The sequence below is a fragment of the Mesitornis unicolor genome, unplaced genomic scaffold (assembly GCF_000695765.1).
Source record: "Mesitornis unicolor isolate BGI_N332 unplaced genomic scaffold, ASM69576v1 scaffold22927, whole genome shotgun sequence".
In the NCBI taxonomy this organism is placed as follows: domain Eukaryota; kingdom Metazoa; phylum Chordata; class Aves; order Mesitornithiformes; family Mesitornithidae; genus Mesitornis; species Mesitornis unicolor.
The window spans coordinates 45,664-72,732 of NW_010197972.1; the positions used below are offsets into that span (position 1 = coordinate 45,664).

The 27,069-nt window shown below is 43.2% G+C and overlaps 1 protein-coding gene across 1 annotated transcript in view; it reads right to left on the bottom strand.

Moving 5' to 3' along the window:
- The window catches only part of LOC104544182 (HMG box transcription factor BBX-like), a gene marked incomplete at its 3' end in the record, with an annotated part of 126,335 nt that overhangs the window by 39,656 nt on the left and 59,610 nt on the right, over positions 1-27,069 (bottom strand). The window contains exons 2-3 of the mRNA XM_010188979.1: positions 7,158-7,328; positions 5,686-5,928 (exon numbers count right to left, since the gene is read on the bottom strand). Coding sequence (XP_010187281.1) covers positions 5,686-5,928; positions 7,158-7,319 — 405 coding nt within the window. The remainder of the gene's footprint in view (positions 1-5,685; positions 5,929-7,157; positions 7,329-27,069) is intronic.

Below are 27,069 nucleotides of genomic sequence, written 5' to 3' on the forward strand. Positions count from 1 at the left end.
AAGTACAGTGCAGGGCAGCTGCAGGAAGTTTCCTCCGTGATTGCACATGTTCCCACCCACTCACCCTACTGCCATCAGTCCTAGTCACAGCACAGAGAAGCATCTGCATTTCATGCACAAGCCTGCACAGAAACACACGCAGAGGGGGGAAAAAACAACAATCAACAATCCCTTGGGTATCAAATCCAAAAACAGCGCTGAAAACCTTGTCCTCCGACAGACACACTGCAGCATATCCCCAGACCAGTGAAGGGCATGGCTTGTGCCAGGAGCACCATGGTACGTGTATCCCTTACTTTCAATTCCACCTCAGTCTATCAGCTGGCACTTGCTACCTCCAGACTGTAGCAAGGATAAAAATGATCCAGTTTACAAGAAGCACAGCACCGTGTGAACCTGCTGTGTGAAGTCCCATATTTATAGAAATGCCTATAAATAATAAAAATCTGTAGGGACTGCTGACCCACATACACACCGTATTTTCTGAATAGGGTGCATGTATTAAATCTGCAAACTAAGGACACCTCTCACCTCTCCCATTTTCCCCCTTCCTCAGTTTGGTTTGGGGGCTCAGTACACCACAAAAATAGCCTGGTGGAGGGAAGGGAAGGGGAGGGGGTAAGGGAAGAGGCGGAAAGAGAGCAGCAGCTTTGCCTTCCATTGTTCAAGTCACAGTCCGCTCACAAATCATGTTTCCAGCCTGCAGAGTGAAAAGCACAGAATCGCTAGCAATGAGGCACATCAGCTCTTCGTATCAGCATTGCTGCTTTGAGTAACTGAATTATTCTACAGAGTAATTTGACAAGCCAGCAGGCTGCCCATCAAACGAGAACCAGAATGCATGCCATTTGCGAGACGAAGCAGCAATAAGCTTTTAATCAGTCTCCAACAAGAGTGATTCAAGTGAGCCAGTGTATTAATGGGTTTTTTCCTCTGCAGAGCCAAGAAGTGAACATTAACTGCACTTTCTGAAGTGGAGTGAGCAAACTGAGAAGGAACAACTCATCGGTCCCTTTCACAGTTTCAACACTCAAGATAAATGAAAATGTACAAAGTTAAACAACAGCCAAGAAGTCATTTTATAATATGCATGCAGGGGCCTGATCCAAATCTCAAGAAGACTTTCAGTATTGATTTTTGTGACTATCAGACCAAGGCCTGAAACAAAGAGATATATTCTGCTTGCCAGGTCATGAGAAAATAACTGAAATGAGCTGTACAGTAAGAGAAAATGCCAAAGGGAACAATGGAGCTTACTGTTATCCTCCATTTGACCAACTGTACAGGAAACCAATATAACACAGCAGCCTAAGGGCATCTCTAAAGTCACTTTTAAAATAAATAATAAAAAAACCAAAGATAAGTCCATAACTTGGAATGCAAAGACACTGCCTTGACTCCCACACGAGTGGCAGGGACAGTCCGGCAGAGTCATGTCCTGAAGTTCCAGGTAAGGTAAAAAAGCACTGGATGTGTTCGTGGGATCAGTCTGACGTATCATTTTTGTTTTGTGAAAGCCTGGGGAAGGATGTGTTACACAGAAGGATCTGTGCTGCTTTAATGCTGAGGTTAAAAAAGGCACTGAGCCTCAGTGCAACTCCCTGCACTGCTTTCATCACCAAAGAAAGAAAGATTTGCTTTCTCCAGGGTGGTGAGAACAGGAGCTCACAGTTACATTTCGGGGTATCACAGAATCACAGAACGTTAGGGATTGGAAGGGACCTCAAAAGATCATCTAGTCCAATCCCCCTGCCGGAGCAGGAACACCTAGATGAGGTTACACAGGAAGGCGTCCAGGCGGGTTTTGAATTGGAGACAATTTGAAAAGGAGACTCCACAAGCTCTCTGGGCAGCCTGTTCCTGTGCACTGTCACCCTCACTGAGAAGAAGTTTCTTCTCAAATTTAAGTGGAACCTCCTGTGTTCCAGCTTGTGCCCATTACCTCTTGTCCTATCATTGTTTGTCACCGAGAAGAGCCTGGCTCCATCCTCGTGACACTCACCCTTTAAATATTTATAAACATGAATGAGGTCTCCCCTCAGTCTCCTCTTCTGCAAACTAAAGAGACCCAGCTCCCTCAGCCTTTCCACATAAGGGAGATGCTCCGCTCCCTTCATCATCTTTGTAGCCCTACGCTGGACTCTCTCCAGCAGTTCCCTGTCCTTCTTGAACTGAGGGGCCCAGAACTGGACACAATATTCCAGATGCGGTCTCACCAGGGCAGAGTAGAGGGGGAGGAGAACCTCTCTCGACCTACTCACCACCCCCCTCCTGATACACCCCAGGATGCCATTGGCCCTCTTGGCCACAAGGGCACAGTGCTGGCTCATGGTCATCCTGCTGTCCACCAGGACCCCCAGCGGTAGCAGCTAGCACATGCTTAACTTTAAATTGTATGCTTAAATCCCCCCAGCTGGCTATTAAAGGTCACATGAATCCCAGAGATCTAACAGCAAAAAGAAAAATCCCCAGAAAATACTACACTGGATGTCACTCCTGGAGGACGCAGTGCTGGCATCACACGTTATGGTCCACACGTCCCCCGGCGAACTTGCCAGCACAAGGACAGCAAGCTCCCAGTTGCGCTGGCCGTACCTGTGAAATCACTGGCTAAGCCCGCCTGCAGAAAAGTGTGCGGCTCTGCCACTGAACGGCAGCAGCTCGGGCTCATCAGGCTGCTCCCTGCAGGAAACAATCCCGACTGCCTGGATCTTGCCGATGCAGGGACATATTTAAAAGTGAAGCACAAGGGAAACAGGGCTTGAACAATAATCACCTTACCAGATGTTTTCCAAGGCAACTGAATACTCCCAGTAAGCCCTGTAACACTGCCTACCCCTATTATTGTAGTAACTAAAAGTGCTGGAGCACATTTACAAGTGGCCAGAATTCATCTTCCCATCAGTGAAGGGAAATGCTATCAAACAGCAGGAACACTTGTGGTTCCACTTGGGAGTATTTATCAGCTACTGGCCTTAAATCTTCTACAGTGAAGCTTTCAAAGTTAAGTTCATCTACAAAGTCTGTAGAATTCAAATAGAAAGCCAGCTCCTAAAGAAAACACCAACACAAGCTGAAACTGAGCTCTGCAGGCACAGTATGAGGTCTCCAGGGCAGACACTGCTTCCAGACACCATAAATGACAAGACCAAGAATAGAGTGAGCACGGGGACAGTTTTTGTAGGAAATCAGGGTACCCTAAGGTACAGACAAGTACATAATAGGATTTTCACACATTCCTAAATGAACCCCAGACCTAATTATCCTTCTCAGTGGAAAACACAGATAAACGTACACCCCAACAGAAAAGTTCTCATAATTTCACTTGGCAAAGTGTTTGGGTGCCTCACTATCTTCCAAAATTCTAGATCTTGCATACAGCTAGATAGCGTACGCAAGCATGTCAATGCCTTGATTTGCACACTGCTGAGATAGTATCAATTGCTGGTAATAAACAGGTAGGAAACTGAAAGCTGCTTGTTCGATGCTTGATCTGAGCTAACTGGCTTTGTGAACTTTGGCTTCTTGAGACCGTAAAATAACAGGGTTTGTAGCCACTGGAGTATGGACCACTTCTGTCATGTCCATTCCTATCTCTGGAAGAGTGATTCAGAAGCTCAGGGTACACAGGATGTGGTGCGCATAGCAGACAGGACATGGGGTCCTTTAGTAGATGTATGCCCTGCCAGGGTGGTGACTAGAGGCTGTGTGGTGAAAACTGAAAGTCAAAGGGCTCTAAAAAGGTACACTTAAATAAATAATGGAAGCTCATCCACTATACTTTAAACCTCAATGAGTTTATACATATAGGTACACAAGCAGAAGATTAATACAAAGGTAAATTTTATGTCCTTCCAAAGGCAGTCACCTTGTTGACTTTTAAATGAGCTCTCCTTAGGGAAAACAAACAAACAAACCCAACAATAAATGGTTTGCACTAGAGTTAACATTATCATCTTTTTGACAGTCTCAGCAGTAAACTTAACTATGAAAGTGAGTGTTAAAACAAACAACTGACACACAGAGACACAAAGAAAATACAGGCCTGGTGGTGAAGAAGGCCCAAATACACTCAATGTTACGATATAGCTGCTAATTATTGTTGTAACATACAACTGCTTAAAGATCAAAAATTATATGCTTTCTTTACATATTCTTGGAACTAGCTGTAATGATCTAAACTTATTGTTTCTCTTTGACATTGAGTATGCAATTTGTTCATGATGCCAAGAAAAATAAATAAATCACTACAGGAACAATGACTTCTACAACATCATGATTAATAGTCTCAGATCTGTCACTCCACACAGAAGTTCTGTAATTATTTTCCTTCTTAATGAGTTTCCTTCACACAAGGCTAAGAAAAACAGTCACGTCAGGTTTGTTTCTTCCAAAATTTATTTCTTCATCTTTCTTTCCTCTGTATCTGTACAGGATGTCCTAATTGCCCTTTTCCCAGCCATTTCAAAAAGCATCGCTAATTTGTAAGTGGGCATGCAGAACACATCAGGAATGGTCGGACAAAGCTAAAAATTCAAGTATTTAAACACTGTGTCACAGATGGGGGACTAAAGGGGTACACTACTGACCCTGCTTCAAAAAGGATCTGTCACGCAGAACACTTCATTCTTCCTGTGGGTCCTTCCACGCTCACACAAACCACGGAACAGCCAGACCGTACATACGTGCATTAACAGCAGCAGACACCTTCGGGTGTCAGGACTGGTCTGGGTAATCATTTGCCCAGCTGTTTCACAGCTAATCTGTACTCACAGTACACTCGTGTACTTGACGAATAAGAGATGTTCTTCCTTCTCGTTGGCCCTCCACTATTTTCTCTAAGATTTAATTCCATGGTTACCTGCAATCTAGATCACACAGGTAATTACAGTGATGTGGTTTGGGGTGACGTTATCAGCCTAAGTAACTGACTTTGTCTTTCACTCTCCACTACTGATATCTGCAGTCTTCTTGGGGCCAGCTTACCATGCAAGCCATTTCTTAAGAAGCCTCATTTACATTTTAAAGTGATGTACAATTTTGCAAAACATAGCGATAAACCCCTTTTCCTTGCTCTCAGTTAAAGAACTCTGACTGTGTCTTGCTCTCTGATGTGGGAGTCGGACTCTGCCTCACCAAAGGCTGCTGTATCAGAAACTGGTAGCAGCACATAGGGAAAGTACTTCATGAAACACTAGTAAATATAAAATTCTTTAGCATCAAAGGTAAAGAGGGACTATGTTTGTTGACTATGCTTTTGGCTTAGTCCACCTATATGATAATAGTAACCTATATTATCCATGACAAATGCACAGCTTGGAGAATTATCACTACAGTGAGCTGATACTGAACCATATAATGTAATGTTTTCAATGGCCACACTCTAGCCGTGTTAAGGCTTGTACCACAGGAATTAACAGGTGGTATCTATCACAAGGTACATTTATTTGTTCTAGTGACTACTATAGTCAGGTTAGTTTGAGTACACAGACCCAATTTCTTTTCATTCTGGTCTAAAGAACCAAGTGAATCAAAGCGAGAACAGCACCATAATCCCAGTGGGGAAGCTCAGGAATTCAGGGAAGAAAGAGACTCCAAAGCAAACATCTAATACACTGAGAAACAGAAGACAGACATAAATGTGTAAAGGCCTCCCTTTACATCCACCATTCAGATAGTCCATACCTCCTTGGCCATGTCAGTGTATTTCTGCTTTTCTTTTGGATCTAGAACAGCCCACCAATCCGCCAAGATCTTGGTTGCGCCACGGTTATCAAGGCGAGGGTGTTCTTTTCGCACGAGAGAGCGATGGCGTTTGCAGAACAAGAGAAATGCATTCATTGGTCGGCGAGCTCGCTGCTCTGAGGACTCGTCATCTTCGGTTTCATCAGCATCCTGCTCCAAACCGTCAGCACCAAGGAGCGGCACCTAGCAGAACCAAAAGGGAAAGGGTGTACACTCAGTTATCCATGCTTCTCACAGATACTGAGAGTCTGTGGATGCTGCGTGTGTGAGTGAGGGAGACACACGTGGATACATACAGCTGTCTCCAAAGGCCATGCTTTCTGTCCTGAGGACACAGTGCTACATCAAACTTCCATGCTTGATGGTCCAAAGTTCATGCACGCTTTCTGCAAGACTTAGAAACCTGCTCCACTTGCAAGTCAGAGTTTAAGATGAGGACCATTCTCCAGTCCTAAAGGGGCTGGAGGATGGAGATCCTCCCTAACCCCTTCCTACAACCTAGAAATCATCTCAGTGGGATGAGGTGAGCAGAGCTACCTTGGACCTCGATCACTTATGTTTGCAATTGCAACATGCATAGGAAAGCACACAGGAAACAGCTATTCCTCCCATCGCCTGCTGTTCATTACTCAGCCTGTGAGCTGTGCTGCAGTGCAGCCACTCCATAGCTGCCCAGTCAGAGCCAGAGAGCAAATCTCAACAGAATACACTGCCAAAACATGCTCTCTGCTCACAGATCATCCTATCATTCCTGCATGGGACACACCACAGCTGTGACTGAATGAAACTTATGAGACAGAAAACCACCTCCTACCCAACTGCAACACAGCTGTTTTATGCCACATTTTGGCAAGTGACCTGTAAGGTCAACTGAAAGCACTGTCAAGAGTATATGGCTCCTCCTTGCTGCTCCTTATCCTTGTTGAGGTCACTCTTCCTTATCAGTATGTGGCTCAAGGCAACCTCCTCAGCACCAGCTTCTCCCTTCCTGCCTTAGCAAAGCATCAAGGAGATGCAGATATGAACATTATCCACATGTTGGAAACGACACATCTCCAAAACACATCACCTTCTATTCCCACTTCTTGCTACAGACGATGAGTCTAACTGTACAGGTTTTGAGGTGCCGCATTGAGGGGTCCTTACAGAAAAAGAGTAAGGCTAGCATCATTCAACAATACCAAAATACCAAGCATCAAAGAGATTATTCCACCCATGCTCTCAGTATTCTGGAGGGTAAGTTAAATTTCACGTGCAAAGACACTAAAAAGAAGTTGACAGCTTTATCTTCTTTTTCTCTTTTAACCATTAAAGAAAAGAGAGCAGCAAGAAGCAAACAAAACAAAAACACTGCGGGCTAGAATCTGACCCACCAGTAACCTTCTATGGTCAAAGCATCCAATGAAGTCTACCTTATCAATATCTTCCTCTTCCTCCTCTTCTTCTTCCTCTTCAGAGAAGTCAAGGAGTTTCTTGGCAAGCAGGGGATGCCACTGAAGACACTTTCTTTTTGGTCGCTTCCCAGTTCCTTCTCCTTCTGTCGAATGCTCCTTATTCCTACTACTGCCTTTCATTACTGTGACCTGTCATGCAAAAACAGTTGTAAGTTCACAAACTCTTAAGTATTGATGACCATCAGAGAGATACTAAACCCTGTAACAAAAATATGGGGCACTAATGCAAGACTCTCGGAAGTTTTTAGGCAAGGTAACAGACAGAGGGTTACTGCAATTACCAACAGCAGCATGGAGTATTTTTTCCAATGTTAACATTTCCATATAATGCCCAGACTAACTAGCAATATACAATTTAAGAGCTCAAATCAAGGGCAGTCCAGCTCTCAAACATGCTCCTGTCTGAAGGACAGCAGAAAAGCCCCCACACTTCACTGGTCAAGTGAGTGAGAGACTCCACAGCTCCTTCATACCTGTGTCTACTGTAGTTTTTCATATTTTGCCACCGAAAATGTCAGGATATCCCTCTTTTAGCAGTGGAACATATCACCCCATGGCACTATGAGCTAGGATTTCCAAAGTGCCATTAAAAGGTGCAGTAGGGAAATCTTTCTCCCTGTCTAAGATAAGTGAATTTTAATACCCAAATTTGAAGCAAACAACCAAAAGTAGTCACCCTGACACTTCCAAAGTACTCATCAACAAGAGCCCCTGTGCAGCAAGCAAAACAAACTATCCACTGAACCAGGTGCATGCAGAAGCTAAATAATACTTACACACCTACCCTGTGTGTATGTCCTCATCTAAAAAACACCTCAGAACTACCTCATGCTTAACACACGCTAACTACCAATTTAAGGGATGGCTTAAGACATCTGCTACTAGAGTAAGGGGCAAATAAATACACAGATAAATAAAACTAGCACATCACATTCAATTACCAAAGCCCAAAGGAAGCAAGCACTGCTGGCACACAGTCTGGTCCCTCATAGTCTTCTGTTTGCACTGTGTAATGCCAACGATAATCCTGACAGGAGCAGGCTGGCTCTTCAACAAAACAACACAAACATCAAAACAAACAGAAACTGGAGAGTGGTTAGCCAGCTAGGTCTTTATAAAGCCAACAAAAACTGATAAAGTCTCACAGGGACTTCTCACCAGCAGGATAAGGAAGCTGGGCTAAGTCCTGGTCCTGCAGGTGAATCCAGTGGAAGCTCAGCTGTCGACTCTGGGGAGAAGGGCATGAAAAGGTCGAGCCTTGTTGACTGCGAGGCCACACGGCATTTTATGATGCTCCTTTCTGTAAGATGTGTGCTAGAGCACTAAAGCTTCAGCCTACAGCAGCAGAAGGGAAACCCGTGACACCCGTACAGTTGCCCAAGCCTTGGTGCCACCGTCAGGGTGAATGCCTCACCAGACTAAGCAGCACCAGTCTGTACATCTCCAGCCACGCTCCTATATATCCCACCCATTTAGCAACCACTAATTCTGCTTTTGGGTGCTCTCTCGCACGTGTGCTTCTTTGTTGGTTAACTCACTGGCATTTCGGCAGTGCACCCTTGTTTGCACCAGAAGTGTGCAAAAGCAGCTGCTTCCTCCACAGACTCCAACGGCACAGAAAGCTGAAGTACCTTCAGACACGGCTTGCTGGAGGAAACAACTGAACCCTGAAGGAAGCAGGTTCAGAAATATTAACCTACATATTAAAACGGCGTTTTGCTGGATGTGTATTACATTTTGTTAGTTCCTCCCTGCTCATCTGCAGTACCTGGCATCCCCATCAGTTACGGATGCCCTGTAACTTCATAGTAGCAGCTTGCCTTTAAGGTCCATACTTTGCTGTCCCTATCACACTACTTCTACCTGGAGCACATTTAAACTTTGATTTCACAATACCCAATCCTCTTCATTTTCTGTAACCAACTTCTGTCTTCTCAATAAGTATTACATGGCACATAGTCACACATCCTTTCACTTAAATCTTTGTCCATGACTTGCAAAGTGGATTCAAATGCACAGAAACAAACAACTTTGGCTTTCAAAGAACATTAAAGTGTGGAAAATCAAGCTGCAATTCAGTATCGTGAAATGCAAGTTTGACATTGTTTCTGTCCCACTGTGACCTCTGCCGTGTACCCACACTGCACCATGCTCCTCATCTGTCTCTCTTCCTAAAGGGCTGAACCACCATTTGCTTTTGTTTGGGGTATTTTAAGACAGAAATCAACAAGAGTAGCTGAGTTACTGTTTGAGCAGGAACTTTGGCTTCTGTGAGTAGTAAAGATTTGTTAAGTCTTGGAGTTTGTTAAATGATAGAGATCTACTGATTACTACAGTCAATAAAGTACGTGGCCTATTTCTGCACAGGATAAATGTGCTACAAGTACAACAGGGAGACAGCTACTCCAGCCCTTACTACTGACTTACCTGGGCAAGCTAATCATATGGTTTCTACCTACAGCCAGTCTAAAGTATTACTGGCAGTCTTTTACCTTGCTAGTGTGAAACTGAACTGATGTTTGAAGAGTGCTCCATGATCCTCCTCTACAAAGCTCGGCTGAAGTCTCAGTGGTATTTCAACAGCAGCACCTTTAGCTGGCACCTCTTTGCCTGCTGCCCTTCGAAAGATGAGCAAGAGAAAACTTCACAGGACTTAAGAGATACCACGGAGTATTTTACACGTGTTCTTCCATTTCCCCTGAGGCCCTGCCTGTGCTCCACACTGAGCTCAGCAAGGCAGCACAGATCCCAGGCACTGGTCACTTTGCAAATCCCAAAGGGGCTCTCAGTACGTTGTGTCTCTTTACTCCTGCCCAGCTCCCAAATAGTTTTTGTTCTCCATACATGAAGGCAAGCTTGCTATTGAACACCCAGTTACTCCTAAAATAAATTAACCAAAGCTCACTGCACATTAGTGCTGAAATAGAAATGTATGCTCAGCTCCAGGAACCCAAGTGATGTTCATTAGATTGTTTTCTTAAATTGTGAACCATTTTACCCTGCAGCAGCAGTTCTACTATAAAGAGGCTTTTAGCAAGATGGGTCATTACCCTATCAGCTGAACAAGCATTTAGGAGATCCAAAACACAGGACAAGTCAGATCCTGGCTGTTTATACAGGCACCATTTACTACAGAAAGACACACAGTCCCTTTTTTTCCACTTCGCAATGAATCTCTGCAATAGTCAGCAACACAGACTGACTTCAAACCTTAATTTTACAGTATGGCCTGAAAGTCTCCTGCTCCTTAAGTATGTCAAGCTATGTAGTCTGTCCTGTATGCCCTCCTTCTCCTTTCCTATAAAATAGGGGATCATTCATATAATGAACAGATAAAACTATTTCAGCCCTTATTTTTGAATACTTCTGTGGACACTTTCATTTCTTTTTCTATGGCAGATTTTGGCAAGACGTAGCATAACTTCCTAGACAAGGCACTCCATGTGTGTCAAGTGAACACGCTTATGATTAAATGACAGCACAAGTTTTACTGGCATCATTTACTCGTTAAATGGCAAAATATCAATGGAATCCATTCAGTGGGCTCTTCAGATTCTATTTATTTGTTGGTTTTTTTTCCTCTTGACACATCATCAACAGTGTATTAGTTGCTTGTGTTTTATGAGAGAATCAGGTAGACAGAAGCAAGCAAAAAACCCCAGCTCCTTCTCTCCCCTCCTCTCAGGGATCCCTGAGTGCTGGTGAGCATCCATACCAGCAAGCTTCTGAACTACGAGAACTGAAGTATGTGCTTAAGGCTTGACAGTTATATAGTTCTATACAAAGTCATAGAACAAGTGATGGGCAGTCTTTGCAGGATTTGTGGCTTAAAAGTATGGAAGACACACAGCACTGAGAGTGAAACGTCTGCAGTAACTAGAACTTATGAGTCAAATAAAAAAAAGTCATTTTTTCTGCAGTATCAGTAAAAATATGATGTACTTTATCTTTTAAGGTAGATGTAATGGCTTTTAGAAGTTAGCAAAAGAAAAACAATTAAAACCAGCTAACAAGATTTCACAAGATATTTCTTAGTTTAAGGATGACTAAAAAAAGTGAGACACTAGGGAGAAAGTAGGAACATCTTCTAACAAGACAAGACAAAAGTATGGACAGCTTTGGTTAAAATAAGCCACATATGCTTTATAACGTCACCAGAGGATACCTGTCAAGGCTGACATCCATGATCCACTGACAGCAAGAGATACCTTCAGGGTGATGTTCTACACCTAACCTTTACTACAGATACAGATCAAATATTATAGAGATAACACATCAGTAAAAAAACAAAACAAAACAAAACATTTTTCCCCTTTTTCTTTTTTTTTTTTTTTATGTGTGCTGGCTGAATTATTTCCTTCCTGGAACCATTAATCAAAGTATCACATTTTTCTTGGATGTCTTATAAATATGTACATCTAATAGAGCTTCAGAGGAAAAAAAAAAAGATTCCTTAAGAAAAGAGCTGGATGGTGGGGGAGAAGAATGATTGTTTAGCTTTTTATGGCATATGTTACTATTTCAATTACACAACTGTATGCAAGTCTTAGCTTTTTAAGTGTTCATTAAGAACAAGTGTTTGACCACCTTAACATTAAGTTTTGTTTTCCTCCTGTCTTCCTCTGTTATTTACAAATCCTGACACAAACAGGTGACCAACTTCTGCAGCCCTAATTTTGGGACTATCTCACCTCACAGTTGATCTGTGTCTGAGAATGTCACTAGTGCTTATGCTGAACAAGCTGCACTCACCAGGCATTCCCCAAACTAAATCCACAAACACCAAAAACCTTTATAATGGTCTTTAAAAGTAACCAAGCGCTGTAAGGCACATGTTGTAATATAGGCTAGAAAGAAATCCACAACCTGCAGTAGCAGAACCCCAGAGATGTGAATTGTGACTATAGTGTTGTCCCCTGCTGAAAGGTTTTCCATGGAAAAAATGCCTGAACTTCAGCAATGCTCATCTTATTTCCATGAGGATAGTGAAAATGAATTTCAGTTTTCCTGTTGCCTCAAAACCAGATTTCCCGGAGTTCAGCTGGGCCCTTGGCTGACTCCATGCAGACTACTGGTGCAAAGGAGGAAATGGAAAATTTCAAGTGGATTTTCCACACTTTCTGCTCTGCTTTACACTATCTAAATTCTCTGCTACTTTATAAAAACAAATACCAAAGAGAGAAAGTGGATCAAGCTATGACACTAATGGCTTGGTGCTTTGGGGGCTGCCGAGTCAGTGAACTGAACTGTTTCAACAAAGAAGCAGGAGACTGGGAAATGAGTTCGTGTTCTCCCAGGCCCAGTGGGCTGAAGAGCTATTTCAATTTTCAAATAAAAGCAAAAGGAGATTGCTGGCAGTAAAATACACCTACATGAATACCAAAGAGTTAGTTTTTTAAAAAATTAATTTCTTTTGGCTCTGGAATAACTGAACCAGAATATTTCTATAACGAAGGACAAACACTAGTTGGCACTAATTACTGACCAGTCAGTGAATATATTATTTTATGTTTCACAGCAGAAGCCATTAATGAGCTTTCTAACTTTTGGAGATGTGACTCAATGAAGTCCTGTTTGCTAGCAGAGGTTTGGGATAGACTGTCACCACACTAAACGCTTAGCAACACAGCAACAAGCCTTACTTAATTTTTAATGACAAGCTCTTCCATTTTTGTAAATTATTTTAAACTATTCCTTATTATCTTAAACTCAGATCTCAGCTGTTGCTTTCCTTTGTTCTAATACAAAAAAAAAATCAAGATAATTGTAAAAATGTCAACAGCACTTTTTTGAATTTTTGGAGTTTTTTAAAGTGAATCTTTCACGCCTACCAAGGAGGAATAAAAACATAAAATAAAAGTCAATAGATTTTAAACTTCGGCTCTAATCTTTCTCTGCTCATTCACACATGCACAAAAAAATAAGATGTTCTTTGGTGTTTTTATAATGCAAAGAAATCAACCAGGTTTTGTCTAGTATGAAAAGCACTTTATGTTAAACAACTGTATTCACCATTAGCATGATATCAAGATGCTTCAATTAAAAAGGAGGGGGGGGGCAGGGGAATAAATTTCTGACTAGTGTTCACTTGCCTTTTTATGCGCATATCATTTAGTTTTAGCTTTTGGTTAATACTGTCACAGTTAATTCTTCAGAGTTATTGGTCAGAATGGTCATAAGGGCATTTCAAGCGCTAGTTCCCTCCAAATCTGCTTTTAAAATGGAAACCACATGGACAGCAAGTGCACAGCCTGGCACAAGAAAACCTCACGCATTCAATAAACAGAAAAAACTTGCCTATTCTGTGCAGGGAATACTCTGCGCAGATGTGCCTGTGCCACCATTTCAGGCAACTGTGTTTTAAAAGATTCTGAAAGAACACAAATCTTTCCATTACACTTAAGCATAATACTAAGAAATAAAGCTTGAAATGTCATGAAGAGATACGTAATCTACTGCAAAGCTTTTTAACGACCACTGATTTTAAATAATGATTTCTCACTTGTTTTTCTTTCTAGTTCTCTTTTGTCCCCTCTTCATTTATAGAAGACAACATGAAGAACTATAATAAAATAACATTTTGCTTTGTAGAGAGTTCTTCAGCCTTTCGAAGCATCCTCATTAAAGGAAGTGAAAGACATGCAAACCTTGCCAGCTACAAAATTTTCCTCAAAAGACACACTTAGGAACTGGATACTATTGCTACAGTGCATGAGAAAACTGATTAGGAAACTAAAAAGACAGAACTTAGCATAGATCAACTACTGGGTTTTCCTTACACTCCTGTTAGAGAACAAACTCAGCTGCCTGGACCTTACTGAGCCAAGAGAGTATTTCTGCCTGAAATTCAGTATGTAACCCAAACTTAGGAGGGCTACATTTACACTACTGGAAAACCAAGCTACGATCGTATCATGGTTAGACTGCCAGCAAGAGCTTGTTGTCAGTACGGGAAGCTACTTGTTAAACTACAATTCGGTAGCAGAACACACAGTAAAAAAGGAAGAAGAAAAAGGAAAAAGAGAGCAAACAGTAAAGACAGGGGAAGATGAGGGAAGAAAAAAAGAGTGAAAAAAGGCCGAAGAAAAGAGAAAAGCATGCAAAACAGGGCAAAGAAAAATAAAGGAAAAGCCCTGTGAAAACTAGCATCGTTTAGCTTAACAAAGACAAAATAATCAGGCTTTGAATACATAAAAGACATCAGTAAATGATCTGCTTCCCCCTCGCACAATGCAGAGCACAAGTGGGTGGCCCCTGCTGACAGGAAGGAAAAGGGAGGCCGAGCGCTGGAGGGCCTCCTGCTCCCAAGCAGGCAGCCCCACCGGACCGGCAGAAGGGAGGGGTCACCCACGCTGTGGCATGCAGGGCATGGCACTGGACAACCTGCCCGAGTCCTCCTGGGTCGTCACCCATACGCTACATTTAATAAAAATAAGTAATTGATCTAATTCTGAAAACTAAGCGGTGCATGGTATGTCAAACGCATGACTAAATTACAAACCAAATCAGTACACTTATCGTACCGGAAGGTATCAACTACCAGGCTTGTCAGAAACCAGCTCCTGGATCTACAAAAATCACCTTTATACACTGAGAAACGGTTTAGGAAATGATCGAGCTCTTCTTTTCTACTATGCTTTATCCTAAATAAGGATTTTTTTCTGAAAAAGGCCAGGACGCCAAACAGTAATTATGAATTTTTAAAAAATAACAAAGCGACAAACGCTTTTCAAACGGACTTGCCGAGGCTGGGCACAACAGGTTCAGCTCTGACTTGGACCCAGCTTTCACCGAAGCTCTCACGGCTGAGATGTCAAGGCACCGTGCAGGAAACACGCCTGCCCGATGGGCACAGCGATTGGGGAGCACGAGGGACGGCGGAGGTCGGGAGGGGAAAATGAGGCGGCGGCAACAAAAAATGCCGCCGCTGCCGCCCAAATGGCAACAGTGACCCGCCGCCGAAACCAAAACTTCCCGCCGCTGCCGCCCAAATGGCAACAGTGACCCGCGCCGGGGGGCGACAACTGCCCCATGGCGCTGGCACCCGCGCTGCAAAAAGGGGGGGCTGAAAAAGAGCATTTGGGCTGCCGGACCCGGCAGCTGTGCCACGGCCAGGAAGCCTGAGGGGTGCAGGCAGGCGAGGGCTGGGGGCAGCCCGGGGCAGCTCCCAGCTGCTGGGGAGCGGATGGGGTCAAGCAGCGCCCTCACCCCGGCGCGCAAGGGGCCGGGCACGCCGGGTGTTTGAGGGCTCTTGTACTCACATGGCAGCTCCCCGGGCCCCAGCAAGTCGCCGCCACCACCGAGCGTTTTGCGAAGGGGGAAAGGTTGGCGGGAGGACGCGCGGAGCAGCAGCCGAGCCCGGGCAGCAGGTGAAACGGTCGGGGGCGTTTGCAGCCAAGCTGCCTCGGGGGTTACCAACTGGAACCCCGCGCCGACAGCTTGCTCTTTTAAAAGTAAACTTAGAAAAAAAAAACCAACCAACCAAAAAAAACCCAAAACCCCGCTGCTACCAACAACAACAAAAACCAACAAGCAGCACGCACCATGGGAATAAAACACCCATCGGCCTCCGAACAGGAGCCTCCACAGAAGGATGCAATTCGAACAGTTTGAATCAACCAGCCATAACCGTTGTATTAGGATTTTTTTTTTCCAGATTGTGTAGGTTTCTTCCAGAGTCACTTGAAAAAAAAGCAGTTGTCTGAAAACCCAGGTCTTAACCAAAACCGGCCTTTTTTGACTTGAATTTTACAGTAGGACATTTGCTATTGCAGGGCTCATTTCGGTCTTCAGCAGCTGCAGAGGCAGAAACAACAAAACAAGAAGCCCAGTGAGCTGCAGGCCAAGCTACACTCCCTTCACTGAAATGTTAAGTTCACTGAGAGTCCAGCGACATACTCTGCTAGCCAAAATTTCTGGCTCATAAAGTCCAGAAGACAAGCATTTGGTCGAGTGAGAGTCACCAGGCATCAACCACTCCAATGAGCCAACCCACGGCCACAGCAAGTCTGCCCACAGCCCTTTGCATCCCCTGGGAAAACCCCCCTGGGTTAGCCTAGCCGCTTCCTTTGCCCGGAGAGCAGGCAGGGGTTTCCCTCGCTGCACACCCTGTTCGGTGCCAGCACAAAAGCGCCAGGCACTGGGGAGCAGCGCCAGGCCTCCTCCCTGTGTAGATGAGGTCACCCAGGGCATGGATGCACTGGGACATGGATGAGACATGACCCACCCAGCCAGCAAGCTCTGGCATCCTTCTGCTCCAAAGCAGCATTTTTAGCTCCTACATCTGCTGCCACAATGGGAGAGAGCGCCAACAAACCTGGGAAGGTAAGAAGAACAAACGCCTGAAATTTCAAGTCACAGAAGAGGCAGAGCCCAACCTATTTTGCAATGCTGCTGGGAGAGGCAGGTAACAGTAACATGCACTACAAAAGCCCTCTGCTGAGGCCAGAGCAATTAATCAATAGCGCACTTTCCCTCCAGGAACACAGTAGGCTCTGAAATGCAACCACCTCGCCAACAGGAGACGAGTGCTTGTCTGCAGAGCATCACAGACCATAGCAATAGCACAATCCCCAAAACACTGACTTTTAGCTAGTTAAAGCAAGGGAGAAATTTTGACAGAGATCAGTTGCCTCACAGCAATGAAAACAAGGGTCCAGAACTGAGTGAGCATTCACATACACAGCCTGAAGAATTTGCTTTGTGCTCCCATGTGATGGCAAATATCTGAGCCTGCATGAAGAGCTGCTTTCTAGAAAGACAGCTGCCATTCCTGTGTTTTGCTGTTATTTTAATATTACCCTAAAATTAAAATCTTTGTGAGTGGTTAACTGCATCACCTCTAGCCTTTTGCCAGTCACTAAACGGTTAATCTCAGCATAAAGAGCTTTAGAGCCAGTGAGATCACAGGTAAGATAGCCACAGGAAATAATTCCAGTGCATGGGTACTCCCATCAGCTGGTTCTCACAAGGGCATCTGCAGTTCAGCAACAGCTTCCTCACTGAAAGGCCTGGCCCATTGGGTAAGAACTCAAATTGAAATTTTATTTGAACAACGGGGATGGCCTGGGGTTCTGCTCACAGCCTTCAGAGGATGAGATCCTCTAAATGGCAAAAAAAGAAAAGTCGATCTTTTAGACTTGCCACTCCCAAAGCTTCATTTTTGTCTTCGATTAGCAGGCACACAAATTGCTGTAGGGTCCAGTGATGGCAGAAACACAGCCAAGTGCTTTTGTGCAGCGGGGAGCAGCACAAAAGAGCAGACGTTCCTGCAGCAGACATCGCAGGGTGAGCACGGCTGAATGGGAAAATTGTTCGACTCTCCTTTTCACCTCTTGTTGATTGTGTCCTGCTCGCGTCCTGCTGCAAAACCGGGACAATGTGGCTGTGTCCATCGCTACTGTAATCCATTCTAAGGTTTACCATGTGCGTAACGAAGCTTTCATAATAAAATTCACTCATAATTACTACCAGTGTCAGGGGAACCATATACAGCTGTACAAGCAAATGAAAGAATTAGTCCCTTAATACATATTTAATAGGCCATAAAATATCCTTGCACAACCCAGTATTATAGTTTGTCTACTTTCCTTCTCTTCAAGTCCAGCACAATAGGCTAAGACAGTTCTCCAAACAACCCCTGGAAACAGCTACTACCCACTGCTCCTAGGAAAGAAGGATCAAATTAATGGCAACAGACAGCGTTTACTCAGCTGTGCTCATCTTCCGTATTATTAGCTCATAAATCATGGTAATGTAACTCCCATGCATCTCGGAAAAAACAGAGGCTACATGAAAATTTCAAATAAGACAGGCTGAAATGATAACTGACAGAAATATCACAAGATGGACTCCATAATAAATTCCTAGCTACTACCTTATTTTCTGCAGAATCAAATTGTCACAATCTCCTTCCATCCTCTCCCTCTACCAAGGGATAAAGTAGGTAAAGCATAAAATTAGTGAAAAGTGAACCCTTGGAGTCTGTTCCCTGCCTGAACCCTCCCCTACCAGACTCTGGGTTAATTTCAAAGCTGTTGACCTAAAATAATACTTAAAGAAATATTAAAGCAGCAACACTTTACCAAAATACATTGTGTCCCAAATCAAACATAATCCAAAAACATGAACAGAATGCCAGGGCAGAGCAGAATTTTGTTAAAAAGCTAAATATAAGTAAACATAAGTGGAAAAAACAAACAAAAACAACAAAAAGCATACATTATCAGTTATACAGGTATTCTTCTCTTCTTTCTACAGGCAGCATTTTAAGCATCAGGAATGAGAGTTTTGCTGATTAGACTCTTCAGTGCAGTGGTTTAATTTGATCACAGAAGGAGATACAGCTAAAGGAACTTTTGACTCTCATTTTTTGAAACACCACCATCTCTCAGAACTATGCAGATCAACATAAAATCCTCTTGGGTCTATCAAAATTTGTAGTGATTTTGAAAGGAGATGTACTGTCTCAACACACAATTTTCAAGTGCCATCTAGTGGTTATTTTAATTTTTATTTTAATTTGATATTTTAAAATCTTAAAAAATTCCCACTTTTAAAATTTCTCTAAAAGTTTGTTATTTCTGTCAGTTACTGTTATTCTATTACATCACTCTTGGTCCTGCAACAGGTAAGCAGAGGCTTAAATTAAGCCTAAGCTTAAGCATTCTGATGGACTGAATTTGGTCCAGAAGACAGCTGATTTCAGGACTAAGGAATTGAAAGAAAAAGGGATCCATCATATCCTTAGAAACAAAACAAGGCACAAATGTCAGTTCATCGATTAAAGCTCTTTCAGTACAATGTAATGATTTCCCAAGAAAGAAATCCTGACATGTTAAAGTCTGTAGGTAATAAGGGCCTCAACTGAACCTATGAGGAAAACCTAGAGACCAAAGCATGTTGTAAGTATTCCTCACAGCAGATAAAGCCAAAAATCCACCATGCTGTATCAAGAGGTTTCTGGTTTACACTCAACCCAACCTGTGACCTTACACAGGCCCAAACCTTTGATACTTCGCTAAGTTTGGTGACTTAACGTACTAGTCTTATAATGGGAACAATTACTTAGAGGTTTTCTGTCTCCCACCCCAAATATCCTCTTATTCCTCCAGTATTAAGGAATTGGGCTAACGAGGTATTCTGAAAAACACCTCAACGTGCACATGCAATGCAGTGTGCCCAAGAAGGCACCAAGTCTGTGGTGCACGCCATGCAGGCAACCTGCGTGAAACATGCGGAGGACATCAAATCCTGAATTCAGGGTGTCTGCAAAGACACGTATGTGCTCGTCTCTCCACCTGGAAATACCCCGACACAAATACGGAAGTCAGTGTCAGGCAGCCAACCAACCAATGAAAATATCTGCCCTAATTACAGTGGACCTCCGAGAGCCCAAAAGGAAGATGTTCTTCTACTTCTGTAATGTACTTTGATAGAGCTACAGCAATACACACATAATTTCATGTCTATCTACCTCTACAGGAAAAGTATTAGAATACAGAGTTTGAGACAGAGCCAAAGTTGAAAACATACCGTTACCAAACATCGTCTTCTATTATTTTTCTACTGAAAGACTCGTTAGCTACCTTGCTGTGGCACAACCAAATTCACTGGAAAAAAGAAAAAAAAAAAGATTGCTTAGATTGCTTAGCTCTTGTTCATCTGTCTTGAATCCAGATTTCAAAGCACTTCATTAAAAGGTGGGAACATTGATATTGTTCTAATTTTTCCAGCTAGGAAAGAGTCTGAGAGTGATCAAATCTCTTTAAGAAAGGTCAGAAACAAATCAATGTTCAAACTAGGAGAAGAGCTCATAGCTCCAATCCCAGTCCCTGCTTCCTTCTGCCATTTCTCCCTTGCAGAGGATGTAAGATGAAGACACTGAAAAGAAAACTTTCACATTCAGCAGTCTTTTTGTGTGCTCATTACATGGGTAATTACAGCGACATTAAACATCCACACTTTAGGTCCACCTCCAGGCAGCCTCCATGGAGCTGCAGATTTTGGCCACACGCATGCACCACTTTGCAGGTGCATTGAGCAGCCCATGCTAACCCACCCCCGCGAAGGCAATCATGACATTTCGTGTGCAGCAGAGTCTGAGCAAGCCAGGAGCATCAAGCCCACCACGACACTGTCAGCCAGGAGCTCGCTGGGCAACCCCAATTGCTTGAGTCAACAAAATGGCCCATGGACAAACCTGCAGGCATCTTGCTTTAGACCTGAGCCCTGCCTCCCATTTGTGATGCATCCCTTAAACACATCGTGGAATGTATCTCTCTGATTTGGGGCTTATCCAGCATCCTCAGGGTAATAATACATGTGCAGGTCCTAGAAAATTTATAGGATAGTGCAGCTACCCCTGGGCGGTTAGATAAAAAGCAATGCAAAGATCTGGAGGTGCAGGAAAACACAAATGCCCCTGAATGCAAGAACAGGGCATATACAGTGACAGAAAGGGTAAAAAAAATTCAGAATGTACTGATTTAAAAAAAGGAATAAACAACGTTACTCAAAAAAACCCCTCAGATGGAAGAGTATCATCACATGTCTAGCCTCAAAAAGGCAGCCTCAGCTACTCAGCACATTAAACTTTTAACACCTATCAAAATAATTTTAAGTCCCATAGTTCCATATCTCATTGCCAAAACTGTTGCATTTCACTATTCAATTAATCCATTAAACAAAAATGTGCATTTAATTTGGAAGGCATGGAAGGTTTGGCCTACACAGCTGGTAGCCCTTTTTTGGATAAGAGTATTTTGTGTACTCTCTCAGGTGCGTGCCCACTCAGAGCTCACCCATCAAAATGATCCGAACCAAGTTTGCAAAGAACTTGTCCCAGGATGTCATGCAAAGCCAAGACAAAGTCTATTGCTTTCTAACAGGTGAAGTGTATGTAGATGCAGGTGAAATGCAAGCTAAAATTCTGCATGCAGTCTTAAGCTACTGCATTGGATGGAAAAGGTCTAAAGGCCAAACCCACACTGCTTAAGCAAATTAAGAAGAAAAAAAGGGAATATTTTTACTGTCTTTAATACAGTAATTTTCAAAATAGCTTTAAATTGACAGGTACATGAATACCAATATGAATTAAAAAATCCTGTATAAGGGTAAACAATATTGACAAAGATCAGAAGTGTGTAACTGAATGCACCCGTATTTAATGGTTGGCATTTCACTTTAGCGTTATAGCCACGTTTGGCATGAACTACTTCAAATTCCTGGAAGAAAGCAAGCTTCCAAGAAAATCTGTTCTTTGCCATGGAGGTAGATCTATGCCATAAGATGCAGTTTTCAGAGTTTTTTCCTAAAAAATCTCTCTCTCAAATAAGCTTCAAACTAAACCATCAAAAGTAAGCGGCGCTGTAGACAATGCTCCCATTCTTAAGCCACATGCATGCTCACTAATGTTGCAAAAATGCATCACCACCTCAAGTTGTTCTGAACATAACAGTCTCTTTTAAGGAGAGAGAGATTTGTCTTATTTTTAATTCATGGAAAGACAACCACATGATTCAGCAATGTCCACTTCAAAAGATCTGAAGCTAGGAATTCAACATGAGCTGCATGTGAACGTTTTGGGGCAAAGATTGTTGCATCCTTCCCCTTAAAACTAGACAACATAATTATTAATTTTCATGCACTAACAAAGCATTATCTCAAGAAAAATAAAATAATAATAAAGACCACATTCCTAGCATCTGGAGGTCTCCAGTCCTGCTCAAGGCTGCTCTCCTAGCTTCAAAGCTGGGTCGTGCCGCTCAGGAGCCTGCCCAGGGATGGAGAATACACCACCTCTTTCGGCACCTGCTCCAGCACCCTCACAAAGGAGGATATTTTTCCTTCTGCTCAACCAGAAATTCCCCTGTTGCAACTTGTGACTACTGTTTCTTGTCTGTCCTTTCCCTGTGCACCTCTGAGAGGAGCTTAGCTCCATCAGCTTAATAACTGTCCTGCTGCTGGAGTCAACTGCAGCCTCCCTCAGCCTTCTCTTCTCAGACAAACACAACCAGCTCTCACAGCCTTTCCTGCTCCAGACCCAGCCACCTTGGTGATCCTCCACTGTGCTCCCTCCAGTTCTTTGGTGTCTCTTGCAGACAGAGCAGGAAAACCCTTTCTCTCAACCTGCTGGCTACATTCTTGCTCAGCCCAGCCTTCAGTTTGCTTGTGTGACTACCAGGCCACGCTGCTGAGTCCTATTCAATTCACTGCCCATTAGGATCCCCAGATCCTAATGGAGCTTCTTCTTCTGCCTTTCCTTGTGTTGAGCCTCATGGGGTTCCTGTTAGCCCACTCCAGTTTTCTGAAGTACCTCTGAATGGCAGCTCTGTTCTCCTGCATACCCACTATTCCCACCAGTTTGGTGTCACCATTGACTTGCTGAGGGTGTACTCCATCCCATCATTTGTATCATCATGAAAATATTAAACACCACTGGCACTGCTATCAGCCCCCAAGGAATGCCACCAGTAACTTTCTGCCAGTTCAATGCTGAACCACTGGTTCAGCCACTTTTTCACACACTGTCTAATCCACCCAACTGGCCATCCAGTCTGTATCCAGTCTGGCTCCAGGGATGCTAATGAAAGTGTCAAAAACCTTGGTACCATCAAATTAAGCAAGGGCTTCTGCTCTCCCCATGCCTGCAGCACTTTGTCTCCATCACTGTGCCTGATCAGTGTGGTAAAATCTACCCATGGTAAATCCATGAGTGGCTGTTCCTGGTCCCCTTCATGTGCCTGGAAATGCCTTCCACAAGGATCAGTGTCACAACTGTCCCAGGGACTGGGCTGAGGTCAGCCAGCCTGCTGTCTGCCAGATGTTGCTTTGTGCCTTATGACACAATTGAACACCTCAGGGTCTGATTTCTTCCTCTCCTGTGATCCATAAAAATGATGACACTACTGCATTGGACCTGCACTAACCTGAGATTACAACCATGTTATCATATTTGCCAGCAATTCAAAATGCAGAAGAGCTGGAAATACGAGTAGCTGAAGAACAGGTAGCACAGCCTGGTTGGCTCAACCCTTCCTGTATTTTTTCAGGAAGCTACCCAATACTACATATCCAAGTTTGCAAACACCTCTCCCCCACTTCAAAAAAAATAAATAAAAAAATCTTGATAGTTAAATGTAGCATGATATTTTCATTGTGTTTGGAAATGTGAATCCAATTTAGTCCAAGCTTTCCTTCATATTTTGATTTTTTTAAAAGTTTGGTTTTCAGTAGGGGAAAGAGCATGAAGTCACCATGATTTTGAAGAAAGCCCTAAAAGACTCAGCGAGCAAGAGAGCAAAAGCAAGCAAGTGAGCTTTCTGGTCAAGCAATGTGTAATTTCGGAACAAAGTAAGAGCACCTGACACCTAATGAACAAATTCTTTCTACAATCCAGACTAAATCATGCTTTCTGGGAAACATCACAGCATCTTCATGAAGTTACACTGCAGACAGCTTAAACATTTCCTCCTGATTGGAAAGATTTTTCTCTGGAACGTGAAAAGTGGAAGATGAACCGACACCTCTCTGCTTCAACACCTTTCCTGCTTTTCTGTTTTCATTGCATCCGATTAAATGACTCATCCCAGTCTTAAAGACTAAAACTGTATTTGTAAAAACTGGCTCTTGGTAACTCTGTGACATTGGCATTAAATATCTCAGTTTGCCTTACATCACAGTTAAATTATGACAAGTGAAACATTTGGCTATAGCTTAGGAAGAGCAAATGAGTTCTCATCATTGTAAACATTCTCAGTACAAGGGCAAAGTCAGCTCAGAAGAAAAAGCACACCACTTCCAAAGTCAATTATCTTTAATTCACACTTCCACTGCGCACGTCTACCACTGAAGAAAAGACCCAGAGATAGCACAAAAAAGTTTCCCAAAATGTAAAGGCAAAGTGCGCAGTAAAACATCTACACGCTAAATATTTCCTTGAAGAGAAGGATGCCTCAGCTCCACCCACGGTAGCAACAGCAACTTCCAGTAACAATGCAACCAGCCAGAAAGCTGATTTAAAGAAATAAATAATGAGAAAAACAAACACCTAAACACAACACAACTGTAGCAAAACATTTGATGCAGGCACTCCTAACACTGAAGTCTGGAAAGAGAGTGTTAACGCTTACAACACAGGTTCCCTCTGCTGCCAAGTCCCATGGCCTGGGATTCAGCTCTTTGTGCTCATTATGAACACAAAAAGTGTGGAAAACAGCTGCCTTTTCATTTGGGGTTTTGTTGTTGTCAGCTATTCTTTTTTTACAATAGCCTTGTAAATCTCAAAAATATGGAGTAAAATTCTAAACTGGAAAAGCGGCAGTCAAGAACGATGTTGCCACAAGTAGAGGATCTCAGCCTGCACCGCTTCATTGTATCTCCTTTTGACAAGGTTTCCTGGAGAACCACCAAGAAAGCACCAGAGGCCCATAAAAACTGAAAGGAGGAGTCCTCTTATAAAAGACAGATGATTTAAACTTTGGGTTCTCATTTTCCTTACATTATCACCTCTTTAAAACTCATTTCTTAACCGACAGTCAAAGAAGAAGTGACTTCATGAAAAAAACCAAACTCCAACAGCTGGGCTCCAGCTGGGTGCTGAAAACTGCTTCTGTAGAAAAAATAAAACAATAAACCTCAAGCCAACATAAAGCTACTTTGCAAGTAAGCCACACCTCAAACAAGATCGGATAGTAAAAATTACAGGTAAGCATTATGGCTTTTATCTTCATATCTTTATGACCACAAAGAAACAAAGATGGGAATATTGTTTTTTCTATTCTTTTGATCACTACTGGGGATCTTTGCTGATTGTTTAACTTGTGTAAAATTGAGTTTTTATGAGCTTTATAAAATGTATTATTGTGCCTATGCAGAGATTCCTAGATGGAAGTACAGATACGCGTTTAGACAAGATACATCTACCTCTAACTATGTACACATGTTAGGTCATAAACTCAACGTTTTACACTGGCCAAGGAGAAACTGCAGCTGTGCCCACAGATAAGTCAAAATATAGTTTACTGAAACAAAACTGTCACTACCAAACTACTCCTGTAAAGAGAACAATCACTGATGGAAGCCCCTTTCTACAGGCTTAAGGACTGGATCTCTTTGAGCAGAGAATTTTCTGTTTTCTCTGTTGAGTGACACAGTGATGACAACGAGATATGCCCTTTTAATACCATTTGCTGAAGTCAATTACCAATTAAAAAACTGATCATGTCCGAGTAATTGTAAATGATACAATGAAGTCACAGATTATGGAGCATTTCCTATTTGCTGTACTTTTGGTTTACTCAAGTGTGGTAAATCTATTTTTTCTCCAAAGCCAATGAAACTCCCCTTTCTGTTAGCATCAGGAACCAAAGCGGAGCAGAACAGCAACAGCCACCCTCCACCTTTTCACCTTCCTGCAGGGAACTCGCTTCTTGTGGCAGCAAAACTATTTGTCCATCAACCCTCCCACAAATTTTGCTTTGCCCAGAACATTCCCCCATTCCCTGCAAGAGAGAGGAGCAGAAGCCAAGAAGACCGGCACTGGGTGGTCAGAGTCCTATGAGGAAAGAACTAATGCACGCCCCACAGTGCACCCAAACAACCACCACCAAGTCTTCTTTACCCCTGTTAGGTCCTTATGAACACAGCTTTCTTTGAAAACACCCAGGTCAATGCAGCAGGCACCATCTCATAGCATTCCTTTAATCACACTACCTCATGGCTGGTGAGTGGCTTTGGCCACCCACATCCCTGCCTGTGGCTACCGCAGGGCAACACGCTGTTTCAGAGCCACCAGCACAGCTGAACGGCATCCTGGGCCCTTCTCGCTGCAGGAGGGAGAGCACGGGTGTCCCTCCCGTGTCCAAGGATGACAACTGGTGTGGGCAGGGCTGACAAGTGCCTCCAGCTACAGGACTAACCTTAAGGTGCTGTGGTTTGTTACGCTGCAGAGCCCTTTCCTCACTATATCCCTCAATGCTCTTTCTGTGTGAAATACAGCAGAGATTTCACTAGAAATGGCCCCAGCTGCCTCAGAGCAGTGTCAAGCACAGGGCCATATGTGGCCCCATACATGGCCCAATACACGCTAAAAAGCCCACTGCTGGTCCACTGGCAGCCTCCTCTCTAGGGGCTTAAAGTTAGGATTTCTGTACATTTTCCTGTCTGCAAGATTTACATCTGCAGCAGTGGCCAACTGACTACAAAACAGCCTAAAATCATCAGGAGTGAGGAGGTTGCACAGTCAATAAGCAAACAAAAAGGCCCTGAAGACTAGTACTTTCCACTTGTTATTATTTAGGTGCTTCCTCTAAGGTTGATAAAAGAGTGTGTGTGGAGAGGGGGGAAGGGACAGCAGATTTATTAGACAGCACACCTTGGAGATCATCTGGTTTGTAATAAAAGCTGCCATCACTTACTGTTATGCAAGTAGCAGCACACCAAGTATACTCAGTATCTGCTAGTGCTCAGGATGACTCCAGGCAAAACTCCAGAGGACGTTTCCAAAAGTCCCAAGATGACATTAGGTCTTTGTCTTAGAGAGAATTGTAGACTTGAATTTACTCTGTTCAGCTTCAAAACATCTTTAGAAAGCAATGTAACGCCTGCTAAAACATCTCTTATTAAAAGGACTCTACATTTAAGTAATTATTTCTTTTCCTTGACATTCATTAAAAGAGAACAGTACAAAGAGAACACAAAATTATAACAAAGCTCTGTCTGCAATAACCTCCACATACAAAAACCCCAACCTCACAAAGACATCTTCTGGAGAAGAGCTAAGGGATCAAAAGAAGCAAAAATCCCAGGGTTGGGTTTTTTTCTCCCTGTCTTGTTTGGCTAAAGCAGGCCTAAAGTCTCTATTGTGTTA